The sequence below is a fragment of the Chiloscyllium plagiosum genome, chromosome 38, assembly GCF_004010195.1.
Source record: "Chiloscyllium plagiosum isolate BGI_BamShark_2017 chromosome 38, ASM401019v2, whole genome shotgun sequence".
In the NCBI taxonomy this organism is placed as follows: domain Eukaryota; kingdom Metazoa; phylum Chordata; class Chondrichthyes; order Orectolobiformes; family Hemiscylliidae; genus Chiloscyllium; species Chiloscyllium plagiosum.
Window position 1 is genome coordinate 2,935,537 of NC_057747.1, and position 13,084 is coordinate 2,948,620.

The 13,084-nt window shown below is 46.9% G+C and overlaps 1 protein-coding gene across 3 annotated transcripts in view; it reads left to right on the forward strand.

Annotated features, from left to right (window-relative positions):
• pdlim1 (PDZ and LIM domain 1 (elfin)) overlaps window positions 1-13,084 on the forward strand; it is a 91,425-nt gene that overhangs the window by 77,400 nt on the left and 941 nt on the right. The window contains exons 4-7 of one of the 3 annotated variants that reach the window (XM_043678696.1): window positions 4,435-4,505; window positions 7,575-7,880; window positions 10,031-10,182; window positions 12,384-12,436. In XM_043678696.1, coding sequence (XP_043534631.1) covers window positions 4,435-4,505; window positions 7,575-7,880; window positions 10,031-10,182; window positions 12,384-12,436 — 582 coding nt within the window. Of the gene's footprint in view, window positions 1-3,666; window positions 3,858-4,434; window positions 4,506-7,574; window positions 7,881-10,030; window positions 10,183-12,383; window positions 12,502-13,084 lie in introns of all 3 variants that reach the window. The other 2 variants (XM_043678694.1, XM_043678695.1) reach the window with 2 other exon arrangements.

The following is a 13,084-nucleotide window of genomic DNA, read 5'->3' on the forward strand; positions in this document are numbered from 1 at the left end:
GAATTTCCAGCACATCCACTTCCTTAATCTCAATCTGTTCAAGCCTATTAACCTGGTCCACGGTGTTCTCACTACCAACAAGGTCTCTCTCTCTTGTGAACTTAGGGCCTCCCCTACTCCAGGCACAAGTTCCCTCCACTATCCTTGATTGGCCCTCTCTCTGATCATTCTCTTATTCCTCATGTGTGTGTGTGTAGAACGCCTTTGGGTTTTCCCTAATCCTTCCCACCAAGGTTCTCCCGTGCCCCCTCCTAGCTCTCCTCAGGCCGTTTTTGAGTTCTTTCCTAGTTAGGGCGGCATGGTGGCTCAGTGGTTAGCACTGCGGCCTCACAGCACCAGGGTTTCAGGTTCAATTCCAGCCTCGGGCGACTGTCTGTGTGGAGTTTGCACATTCTCCCCGTGTCTGTGCAGGTTTCCTCCGGGTGCTCCAGTTTCCTCCCACAGTCCAAAGATGTACAGGTCAGGTGAATTGGCCATGCTAAATTGCCCGTAGCGATAGCTGCATTAGTCAGAGGGTAGTGGGTCTGGGTGGGTTACTCTTAGGAGGGTTGGTGTGGACTTGTTGGGCTGAAGGGACTGTTTTCACACTGTAGGGAATGTAATCTACCCTGTAGTCCTCTAAAGCTGTGCCAGATCCTTGCTTCCTCAACCTGAAGTAAGCTCCCTTCTTCATCTTGATGAGGAGCTCCTCTTCTCTTGTCATCCAAGGCTCCCTCACCTTACCATTCCTTGCCTGTCTCAATGGGACAAAGTTATCCAACACTCGCAACAAATGCTCCTTAAACAGCCTCCACATTTCTGTTGTGCATTTTTGTACTCCATAGCTCCTGTCTAATATCAGTATAATTTCCTCTCCCCCAATTAAATACCTTCCCATACTATCTGTCCCTATCCCTCTCCATGGCAATGGTGAAGATGAGGCAGTTGTAGTCACTGTCCCCGAAATGCTCTCCCACTGAGAGATCTGACACCTGGCCTGGCTTGTTTTCTAGCACCAAATCCAATATGGCCTGCCCCCCTAGTCGGCCTATCAACATATTGAGCCAAGAATCCTTCCTGGATACACCTGACGAAATTGGCTGCATGCAGACCATCTGCCCTAGGGAATTTCTAATCAATATTAGGGAAGTTGAAGTCACCCATGACAACAACTCCATTACATTTGCACCTTTCCAAGATCTAATCTGTTCTTCCATCTCTCTGCTGCTATTGGGGGAGGGGGGGATGTGTGTATAGAAAACACCCAATAAAGTAACTGCTCCTTTCCTCTTACTGACTTCCACCCATACTGACTCAGTAGATAAACCCTCCTCAACAATCTTCTTTTCTGCAGCTGTGATGCACTCTCTAATTAACAATGCCCCCTCCTCTTTTACCACCCCCCCCCCCCGTTCTTTTATAAAAGGTCTAAAACCTGGAACTTCCAGTAGCCTGCCCTGTGAAATCCATGTCTCCATTATGGCCACAGCACTGTAGTTCCAAGTACTGATCCATGCTCTCACTTCATCACTCTTATTCCTGACACTCCTTGCATTGAAACAGATACACTTTAACCCATCCCTTTGCCCTATAAACTTCCTATCTCTCCATTATTGTCTCAAGACTGTTACCTTTCTTTTCTAACTCATGCATGTTCTTCCCCTTGCAGAAACTATCTGTGAACATGTCATCTTCCACATCCACTGATGCTGTTGAACTCTATCAATCCCCCACTTCTCCCAACCCAACCACTGACCTGGTATTGTCAGACTATTTACCCAGTCTTTAGTAAACTGGAGTAAATTTCAGCCAAACATTGGTCAGACCAAAATCTTTGGTCCCACCACAAACGTTTGGCTCTTCATTTGTTTCCCCTAGTTCCAGGATGATTGGAGTGATAGCAAGTTTATCCTCCAAGAGATTTGAGCTGGCTGTCTAATCCCATAATTGCATTTTCACCAATATCATATCACTTTGCTGCTTGAACCCTCAATAGGATCTCCATTAGCATCAAGCATGATTACTCAATTATTACCCTGTCGCTTATTCCCTGCTGCTTGGGCAGCACGGTGGCTCAGTGGTTAGCACTGCTGCCTCACACTGCCAGGGTTCCAGGTTCAGGTGACTGTCTGTGTGAAGTTTGCACATTCTTCCCATGTCTGCGTGGATTTCCTCCGGGTGCTCTGGTTTCCTCCCACAGTCCAAAGATGTGCAGATTAGGTGAATTGGCCATGCTAAAATGCCCATTGCGTTAGGTGCATTAGTCAGAGGGAAACGGTCTGGGTGGGTTACTCTTCGGAGGGTCTGTGTGGACTGGTTGGGCCAAAGGACCTGTTGCCACACTGTAGGGAATCTCATCTAATCTAATCTAATAATGTCCAGCGGTGTGTAGGTCGGGTGGATTAACCATGGAAGATATAGGGTTACAGGGATTGGTTGGGATGCTTGTTTGGAGGGGCAGTGTGGACTTGATAAGCCAAATGGCCTGCTTCCACACTATAGCGATTCTATAATTCATCTCACATCCTCCACCCTCTGGGCACATTAATTCATTGGAATCTCTGTCCATTCCAAGTCTTTTTTGCTTATCACTGCTGTCTATGTTGACCTACTGCTTTAGTTTATGCTCCTCCTGAGGATCTGAAAGCTGTCATTTTTACAATTCTGATTCTTAAACTCCATCAAGATCTTTCCTGTCCTTGATTCAAATCTTTTCACACAAAAATGGGAGCTGGTCCTTCAGCTTTTCCAAGCTCAACTTTCCAAAATGGCGCCCTGATCCCCTAATTAAAGACCCCTCGATAAATCCATTTCTTTGGCTGGATTTTGACTGGTCACCCCTCACAATATCACCTCCTTGGTCATCACTTGCAATTTTTTGCCCTTTGATTTCCTTTGGGTATGTATTTTATGTCAATGTATGTTGTAGATGACAATGAATGGTATTCATTCCAGCCAGTATGTTGATGTACAGTCTCTTTCTCTGGTCTGTTTCTGCAGTGGACAGTGAGCTGCAATATCCAGCAGTTTTCCACTCTGTTTTGCGCACAGTTGGAATGGAGGACACTGAGCGAGCGTTCGTATTAGGGATGTGTAATCACTGTTGACGTCCTTTCAACTGGAATGATTTACTCGGTTTCTGTTTCGTCTCCTACCCAATTAATTTTGTGGATTTGTGGCGGAGAAAGTTTTGGATTCAATTCCCAGAGGCCAGACAGCTCATTGATCCAATTTTACCCCAAATGACCTGTTTGGCATGAACTTCGATACAATGTTGATCTTACACTCTGCTTGGTTTGACCTATTTGTATTCAGTGGAAAGTGATATTTGACAAGGAGACAAAATGAATCTTCACACTGGTCCTGTAGATTTGGTTTGTTTTAAAATTGGTCACTAATAGCAGAGAAGGAGGCCATTCATCCCCTTGTGCCAATAACAGCTCTTTGAAAGAGTACTCCAGTAGACCGATTCCCTCCCTCAGTCTATCCTTGATGACGTGCAACAAATAAGTTGAAATCTCTTCTTTTTAGTTTTAGGATTTCTCATTGTGAGGGGTTGAATATCAAAATGTCCATGATGGGTAGACAGTGGTTGCACATCCCTAATGGTGGAGATTTGGCATTGCATGTTACTTGGCCACCACCTCACGCCTGCATGTAGCCATCTATCTTTGTCCTTGCACGCAGGAGGCTAAACACATAGGAAGTGCTCACAACCGGAGCGCTAAGCCATTCTGTGCCGTTTCCAGCTCATCTCCCAAAGTCATTACCTCACAGTACAACAGTCCAGCTGGCCTTTATTCTGCAGCCAACGTGGAGAAAGTCAACAGTGCCCTCGAGTCAAGAGCAGTCTCCAACAACCCCGAGCCAAGCAAATCGTAAGTACCCCATATCCTCGCATATTTCTGGATTCACGTCTACACCAGTGCAGGATACTATCGGACTGCACGGCTTCACGCTGAACACCTTGTGGGTTTGTGCTCCCTCTCGTTGTGTGTTTGACTGTTACAGAAGAGCTGCTTTCATTGGATTGTCCGACCTGTGTCTCATGGGGGCAAAGAATATCACATGCCAATCTGAATTGGTACATGACTGTCAAACCCAAGATTTGGGTCAGAATTGATCAGAACCATTTCCCCTGGAAATTAAACTTGTGGTCACGTGATGGTGTAGATTCCTATCTGTCAGAAAGGCTCATGGGAGAAGATCTCGAAAGTTCAGTGACTTATACCAGCTGAGTTACCCTGAACTAGTTGATTTTCTATCTGATTTGTTCACTGCTAAATAATGGGAAGAAAATCTCTTTCCCTGATGTCTTCTGGTCTCTCCTTGCAGGTTCTTTCAGGTGGTCTACAGAGTCTGCTGGATGCTGCTTAATTTAAACTGATGTTCTGACTTTCCAAAGTGTAAAACACCAATAACTCCTCTGTCTGTATTCACTGTGTATTTTTTCAGAGACCAGCTCAATTGCAGCGCACATACAGCCTGGTAAACCCACCCGTTAAACGATCGCCGGGTGTAAGCAGGTGCCTGAAACTTTGATTTACCACAGCTTTGAGTCTACCTTGTGACGTTCACAAGCTGCATCCTGAGGATGACCCACACTTTTGGGGCGAGTTTAATGTCTGTGCTGCCTGTGTGCAGCCTCCCTGACTCGCACTGCATGAGAGTCCAGCCACGTCCACCTTTCCAATATGCACTGACACCATCCAGGCAGTGGAGACCCTCAAAACCTCAATGTCTTCACACAAAACCTATCCTGTTCTTGAAAAGTAGTCTTCACAAATCTCACTATCTCTTGAAAGTAAATGTAATATTAAACCAACCTGCATGATTATATACCAGTCACTGACAATATTTGGACTGACCTTTTGCTAAATACTTAATTATTTCTGCATGATTCAGGATGATCTCTCATGATTAACTTCTTGTTATGCAGTGTTGCCACTCGGATTTCAGTCAAGTATAATAATTGAGTTAATGTCGACTTAAACTAGAAACAACACTCACTGATAGTTACAGTCTCTGTATAACACTGCAGTGTAGTTTGGGGGACATTTCTGTCACTGTATAACACTAGTGTACAGAACTCATGGGGACAGGTCTGTCACTGTATATTTCACTGAGATACAGCACTGGTGGGTGCAGGTCTGTCACTGTATAAAACTGTGGTACAGTACTAGTGGGGACAGGTCTGTCACTGTATAACATTTGGGTACAGTATTGGTGGGGACATATTTGTCACTGTATAACACTAGTGTACAGAATTCATGGGGACATGTCTGTCATGGTATATAACACTGGGGTACAGTACTGGTGGGCTTGGTCTGTCACTATTTAACACTGAGGTACAGAACTGGTGGGGATAGGTCTGTCACTGTATAAGTTGAAACTTTATTGCTGGAACAGCACAGCAGGTCAGGCAGCATCCAGGGAACAGGAGATTCGACGTTTCGGGCACAGGCCCTTCTTCAGGAATGAGCAGAGAGTGTTCAGCAGGAGAAGATAAAAGGTAGGGAGGAGGGACTTGGAGGAGGGGAGTTGGAAATGTGATAGGTGGAAAGAGGGCCTCTGTCGGACATTGCTGTTTGAGCATGAAGGAAATCTCGGGTATGATGCCTCTGATCGTGTACAGTCATGTTTGAAGCAGATGTTGAGCAGACAGCTGTGGCTGATGTTCTGATTATGTTCTGTTAATCTTTGTTCATTCATACCATAGGTTCATACGAAGTTTCATAATCGACAGGCACATGCTCCTGGCAGTGACACCTCCTGTCTTAGCTTCTCATACGATGGCAACACCCTGGCCTCACGTGGTGGTATGTGTCTGTTTCTGTACATATAAATATGTGCCTCGTAAGTACTGCGCAAGTGTTGCACCTCCTGCGGTTGCAAGGGAAGGTGCCGGGAGTGGTGGTTGGGTCGGTGGGGGGTGTGGATCTGACAAGGGAGTCGCGGAGGGAGTGGTCTCTACGGACAGCTGATAGGGGAGGGGAGGGAAATATATCCTTGGTGCTGGGGTCTGTTTGGAGGTGGCGGAAGTGACGGCGGATGATGCGCTGTACATGGAGATTGGTGGGGTGGTAGGTGAGGACCAGTGGGGTTCTGTCCTGGTGGCGGTTGGAGGGGCGGGGCTCAAGGGCGGGGGAGCGGGAAGTGGAGGAGATGCGGTGGAGGGCACCGTCGACCACGTCGGGGGGGAAATTGCGGTCCTTGAAGAAGGAGGCCATCTGTGTTGTACGTATTTTGAACTGGTCCTCCTGGGAGCAGATGCGGCGGGGACGAAGGAATTGGGAGAATGGGATGGTGTTTTTACAGGGGGCAGGATGGGAGGAGGTGTAGTCCAGGTAGCTGTGGGAGTCGGTTGGTTTGTAGTAGATGTCCGTGTTGATTCGGTCGCCTGAGATAGAAACAGAAAGGTCTAGGAAGGGGAGGGAGGAGTCCGAGACTGTCCAGGTGAATTTGAGGTCGGGGTGGAAGGTGTTAGTGTAGTGGATGAACTGTTCAACCTCCTCGTGGGAGCACGAGGTAGCGCCGATACAGTCATCAATGTAGCGAAGAAAAAGATGGGGGGTGGGGCCAGTGTAGTTGCGGAAGATGGATTGTTCCACATACCCTACGAAGAGGCAGGCATAGCTGGGGCCCATGCGGGTGCCCATGGCTACTCCTTTTGTTTGGAGAATAACACTGGGGTACAGTACTGGTGGGGACAGGTTTGTCACTGTATAACACTGGGGTGCAGTATTGGTGGGGACAGGTCTGTCACTATATAACATTGGAGTACAGTACTGGTGGGGACAGGTCTATCGCTGTATAACACAGGTGCAGTATTGGTGGGGAACAGGTGTGTGACTCTGTATAGCACGGGTGCAGTACTGGTGGGGTCAGGTCTCTCACAATATAACATTGGGGTACAGTATTGGTAGGTACAGGTTTGTCACTGTAAAACATTAAAGTATTGGTGGGGACAGGTTTGTCACTGTATAACTCTAGTGTACACAGTTCATGAGGACAAGTCTGTCACTATATAACACTGAGGTACAGTACGGGTGGGGACAGGTCTGTCACTGTTTAATACTGAGGTACAGTACTGTTGGGGACAGGTCTGTCACTGTGTAACTCAGGGGTCCAGTACTGGTGGGGACAGTCTGTAACTGTATGACACTGGGATACAGTACCGATGGGGACACATTTGTAAGTTATGTTGGAAACAATTTAAAATCTTTGTTTAAGGACAGTTTTAGTGAATCAGTGACCTGACTGCCTACTTCTGATTGGTCCTTATGAGGAACAATCAGCAACAGGCCCTGAGACTGTGTCAGTGTAAGAAAGAGAATTACTTCCTAAAATGATTATAACACAAAAATATTTTGGAAATTCTCAGTCCGTGAAAGAATAATCCTGGTGACAACACTGTGGCTCTGACATTGCACTGTGTGATTGTGACAAATATATTGCTGATGGATTAATGCTTGCTCAGGTTCTGACGGTGACTCTGTTTTTTTTCATCATCATGCCATTACTTGCTTTATGAAATCATCCCTCTGTTCTCTTTGCTATCCATCTTTCCTTAAATTAAACATGTTATACTTTAGTCCAGTGTCTGCCAGTGGAATCTTTAAAGCTCCCATTGCTACAGTCTATGCTCCTTCTCCCTCTTGCTCTCCATCAGCTTTATTCAGGAGGCATAGCACCTCCTCCATCCCCAGCCGGCTCAGGGTTGGACCCGAGGAGTTGAAGCAAGCAGCCCAGTACTGTGCAGTGGGTCCCGTGGAGGTGGATGTACCAGGGCTGCGAGTGCTACACACTCAGTTTAACTCTCCTCTGCAACTTTATTCTCAACAAAACATTGTGGACAGTTTGCAGGGACAGATCTCAACACTAAGCCCTTCCGCAATCAGGTAACACAAGCTCTGCGCAATACTCCGTGCGGGTGTGTGTGGTTTTCTTTCTATGCTGCACACTTGCACCTCACCGCAGCCTGGCCTCTTGCATGCCTCTCGTTTTGGTTTTGGTTTGAGGGGACCTGGACACACTCAGCATGTCACGAGTAGACAGGAAGGAGTGAACGGCACTTTTACATGGATATCACATTAGGGAGTCCTGACCTCCCCACCCTTTTGTAGAATGTACAGCATCGAGACAGGCCATTTGGTCCATCTCTGCTGGTACTTGTGCTTCACATAAGCTGCACTATATCCATCCATTTTCCCTTGTGTTCTTTTCTATCTTCCCTTTATTGACCTCAACCAGCTTCTGTAGGAGTGATTTCCACACTCTGCTCTTCCCCCCCCTTTCTGAGCCCTCACCTTCCAAATCCCAACTGCGATTATTGACGAAAGGTTGCTGATCTTTGGGTATTCGATCCCCCACCTCTTTGCTTTGAAGATTGGCAGGGCCATGAGAAACGAACAGTGAGGATAGCAGGATTTGCAAGTCGGTTGGGCCAATGTTATCGTTTCACTAATCCTACTGCATGATTGGTATGTTTCCAGCTAACACCCATGTAACAATTCCCCCTCAAGACCCCGCACTCCACCTGTTTTCCCTGGAGCGTCGGAGGCTGAGGGGTGACCTTATAGAGGTTTACAAAATTATGAGGGGCATGGATAGGGTAAATAGGTAAAGTCTTTTCCCTGGGGTCGGGGAGTCCAGAACTAGAGGGCATAGGTTGAGGGTGAGAGGGGAAATACATAAAAGGGACCTAAGGGGCAACTTTTTCACACAGAGTGGTACGTGTGTGGAATGAGCTGCCAGAGGAAGTGGTGGAGGCTGGTACAATTGCAACATTTAAGAGGCATTTGGATGGGTATATGAACAGGAAAGGTTAGGAGGGATATGGGCCGGGTGCTGGCAGGTGGGAGATAAGTATAGTATCTCTGAGCTCCATCAGACTATGAAGTTGTGGGAATAATGAATTGGCTTCCATTGGAGATGACAAACAGGCTGTCAACACTGGAGGGTCAATGGGAAGCTCCTGTTGCAGTCCCACTAACCAAATGGGAGCTTCCAGCATCTGTAAGAGAGAGAGAGAGAGGTGGGTACCTCCATCAAATCTTCAACTTCAGCTGCTATATTGTCATTGCAGAGGGTCTAAGCAGTCAGTCAGCAGCTGCCTTGGGTATGGGGGCTGCAGGTGCCGAGTGAGTGAGTGACTGCCACCCCAACACCATCCACCCACCCCACTCCTGTCCCCCCTGGGTCTTGCCGACCCACTCACTCACTCATCCCCATTCTCCATCTTATGGCTTCAGTAACAGGCCCATAACCTGGCTGAGAAGACTCCAGTTGGCTTCTGCTGAGTGCCTTTTGAATAGATCATTTCCCTAATGGGTTTCTCCCTCCCCTCTGACCAGCTGGGTAGGGTTAGCCAGAATGAGAATGCCACTTCAGCACAAACATGTCAACAATTTGACACTGGGTTCTGATGCCAGTGACCACCTGTGCCCACATGCAGACTGTCTTCAACAGAAATCCAAAACTCTACCCCAGGTGTCTAATCCTTACTCCAAGCAAACAAGAGCCCTACCACCAGTTTATACAGCATATTGCACCACTGTGTAACCAGTGAGTTGGTGATGGGGCAGGTATCTAGCTAGACACACACCTGGTCTTCTATACAGCAGTGTCTCTTTAAACATCATGCTATAACAAACAGTCTACAGAATCTATTCTAACAAATAGAGCTCACCAGTAGGACTACAGCAATGTCTCTGGATAAAAGAAGTGTGGTTTCTCCAGCAAAATACAGCAAGTGGGGGATAGTAACATGATAACAAATTTTATCTGTAATGTTAATCCCGTTCACTTTCAGCCATGCAGGAACTTCCAGCCAATCATCTCCATCCGGTGGAAATCTGAGAGTCACTGTCTGTATTCGACACAAATTGGCCGATTTGAACATTACTTTTCCCATCATCCTTCACAGTTAAGATGCGATCCGGACATTGGGGAAAGCTTTGTTCAACGCTGCACTTTTCCGCGCACTGATGATCAGGGAATGAATCTGGAAGTCTCTGATCCTCTGGCTTGTCTTTTGTTTCCATCGCAGTTTCGAACCGGTGAAGCAGCCGTGCAGACCCACCGTGGATACGGAGTCTGAAGTTTACAAAATGCTGCAAGAGAACCAGGAGCCGGAGGAGCTGCCCAGACAGTCAGCCTCATTCCGTGTGCTACAGGAGATCCTGGAGTCTGAAGGCAATGGTAAGGTCACTGTGCCCAACAGAGACTGACCGCAGTGTAAGACCATGCACCTTACCACGCCTGGACTCCCAACGGAGCTTTTCTGGTTTCTCTGTTCTTTCATCAGATGTGCGTGCCCTTGGTAGGGCCAGCATTTATTGCCCATTCCTGGTTGTCCTTGAATTGAGTGGATACTGGGACAATGAATAAATTTGAGGAGGAGGGAGATTTTTAACTAGTAATGGGTTAAAGCATTATGGGGAGTGGACAAGGAGGTAGAGACTGTGGAAACCATGCCATTGAGTTTGTTTAAGGTAGAGATTGATCGATTTTTGATTGTCTGTGAGACAGTTTAAACTTCTACAAGGGTTACCTCTGAACCTCCTGTGCTGCAGTGAAAATGTCCCAGCATATCCTTTCATTATAACTCAAGCATTCCTATTCCTGGCAACGTTCTGTTAAATCTCTTCTGAGCCTTCTCTAACTTAATAATATCCTTCCTATAACTGGGCAACCAGAACTAGACACGCAAATCCAGACAAGGCCTCACCAATGTCCTGTACAACCTCAACATGGCGTCCCAACTCTAATCGAAGGACTGAGCAATGAAGGTCAATTATCGTGTAAGAGGTTATGGAGAAGGGATGGCTAAAAGGCATTGAAGTGTTTGGTTAGCCGTAATCATATTGAATGGGGGAAGAGGTTTGAGAAGCTGAAAGGTCTGCTCTTGCTCCTAGTTGTTATGTTCTTAAGCTTGCTCAGCCATTTCAAAGCACAGTTAAGGGTCAGTCTTGTCACTGTGGGTATGGAGTCACGTGTAGGCTGGACAGGGTATGGATGGCAGATATCATTCCCCAAAAGGGCATTAGAGACATTCTTCTAAATCCCAGTGAGTATAAGCTGAACCTTTTCTCACAAGACGAATCCCATCAGGCCAGGAATCAGCCGAGTGAAACATCTCTAAACCGCTTCCAATGGAAGTGCATGCCTGCTTCAGTAACAGGACCAAAACTTTACTGCATTGGTAGTCTCACCAATGTCCAGTACAGATGCTGGAAGATTTCTCTGCTTTAACACTCTGCCCATTTGTGATAAACATCAATGATTGATTTGCCTTCATAGACACTTGCTGAAAGAGCACTTTAACATTTTGTGGTTCATGTATAAGGGCGCCCAAATTGCTCTGCGCCATAGCATTCTGCAATCTTTTCTCATTTAGATAATATCCTGCATTTCCACTCTTCTGGCCAAAGTGGGAAAATCTCTCAATTATTACGTGCTCCAAAGTGCCTCAAATCCAAGGACTTTGTTTCAAAGTGCAGTCATGCATTGCAGTGGAGAAAAGCTAATTTACACAGATAAATGAGCTGAACGGATCATCAATTTTTGATGGTCGGTCTGAGGGAAGAATTTTCGGTAGAGAAACGAGCATGCTCAGTTCGTCAACGTTGCCCAAGCAGGTCAGAGGGTATTTGGTTTAATGACTCATCTGAAAAGAAGGCACTAATGCAAATGCAGCATGCCCTCAATACGGTATGGAAGGACAGCTCTAGTCCTGGAATAGCATTAACTGCCAGACGTCTAGAGTTGGACAAGTTTTTGACCCTGAACTGACAGCAGGTCTAATTCGAAACTAACTGCAGTTGTAACATACCAGAGAATGGGATTGGGAATAAATGGAAAGAGTAACAGTTTGACTGTCCGACACAGGGATAGGAGAGGGGGTGCAAGGAATGGAGTGAATGCTGAATAAACTTGCTCCTTTGCGACTCAGTTCACAAGACACATACACTTAAAAGATTATTTTTAATGAACTCTCCAGGATAGGGGAGCCACTGACAAAGCTAGCACCAATGAAACATGCCTATTGGTTGTTGAGAAGGTCCTGGCTGGTGACCTGTTCGGATCTGTGCAGGTCTGTCTGCTGTAGGTGCACCCGGTTGTTAGAGAGAGGTTACTAATGGTATGGTGGCATTACATGCCTGAGTTATGAACTTGTAGGAGAATTGGTTTTGTGGTGTAACCATAAACCTGCTGCCCTTGTCCCTGCTGTTCAAAGTTGTGGGTTTGGGAGATCCTGTGGAGAATGCCTTGGCCATTTGCCTTAGGGATGTTAGAGACTTTCTAAGTGTGGTAACCTCTCGAGCAATGTTGGGGCAGTAACTATTGCAAGTATGGAATGGACTAACTTTGTAACTATGTCCTTATCCCGATATTTCCAGAACAGCCGGATAAACCGTCTGGATTCCGCAAGGTGAAAGCCCCAGCCACGAAGGTTGGTACCTCGGTTGGCAGTGGGCAGAAGTTGCCTGTGTGTGAGGCCTGTGGCTCCGGAATAGTGTAAGTGGGCAATACCATTTATCTAGTGGCACAGCACCATGGTAGGTGAGGGGTGTAAAGGCGGGTGCATTTGTTGTGCCAACTGGCTACAATCCCAGTCCTGATTGCTAACAAGTCGCTGCTGTTGAGCCCTGGCATGAAGGGCCTGTGCTCGAAACGTTGACTCTCCTGCTCCTCGGATGTTGCCTGATCGGCTGTGCTTTTCCAGCATCACGCCTTTTGATTCTCATCTCCAGCATCTGTGGTCCTCACTTTCTCCTCATGGTCTAGCACCAGGAGCAGATGGCCAAAACCTTTGGGGTTGGGGGGTGCAGGGTGGGGAAGGGGTGCCTAGAGGGGGGAATATAGGGAATTATGGAGACCATAATTTTTTTTTCAATAAATGAGTTCTTAACTTCCAGTGTTCAATAGTAGTCATGGGACAGGACGTAGCAGGGAGGTCCGTGTTCACCTTAACTCCACTGGCTCATTCACAGTCTCTCAGGAAGGCAGGCAGAATCCGAGGGGAACGTGGAGGGGACTGTGCAGGAGGTGGTGCCCTCATGTGTGTCCGTATGGCAACTTCATAGAGTTGGGGACCTAA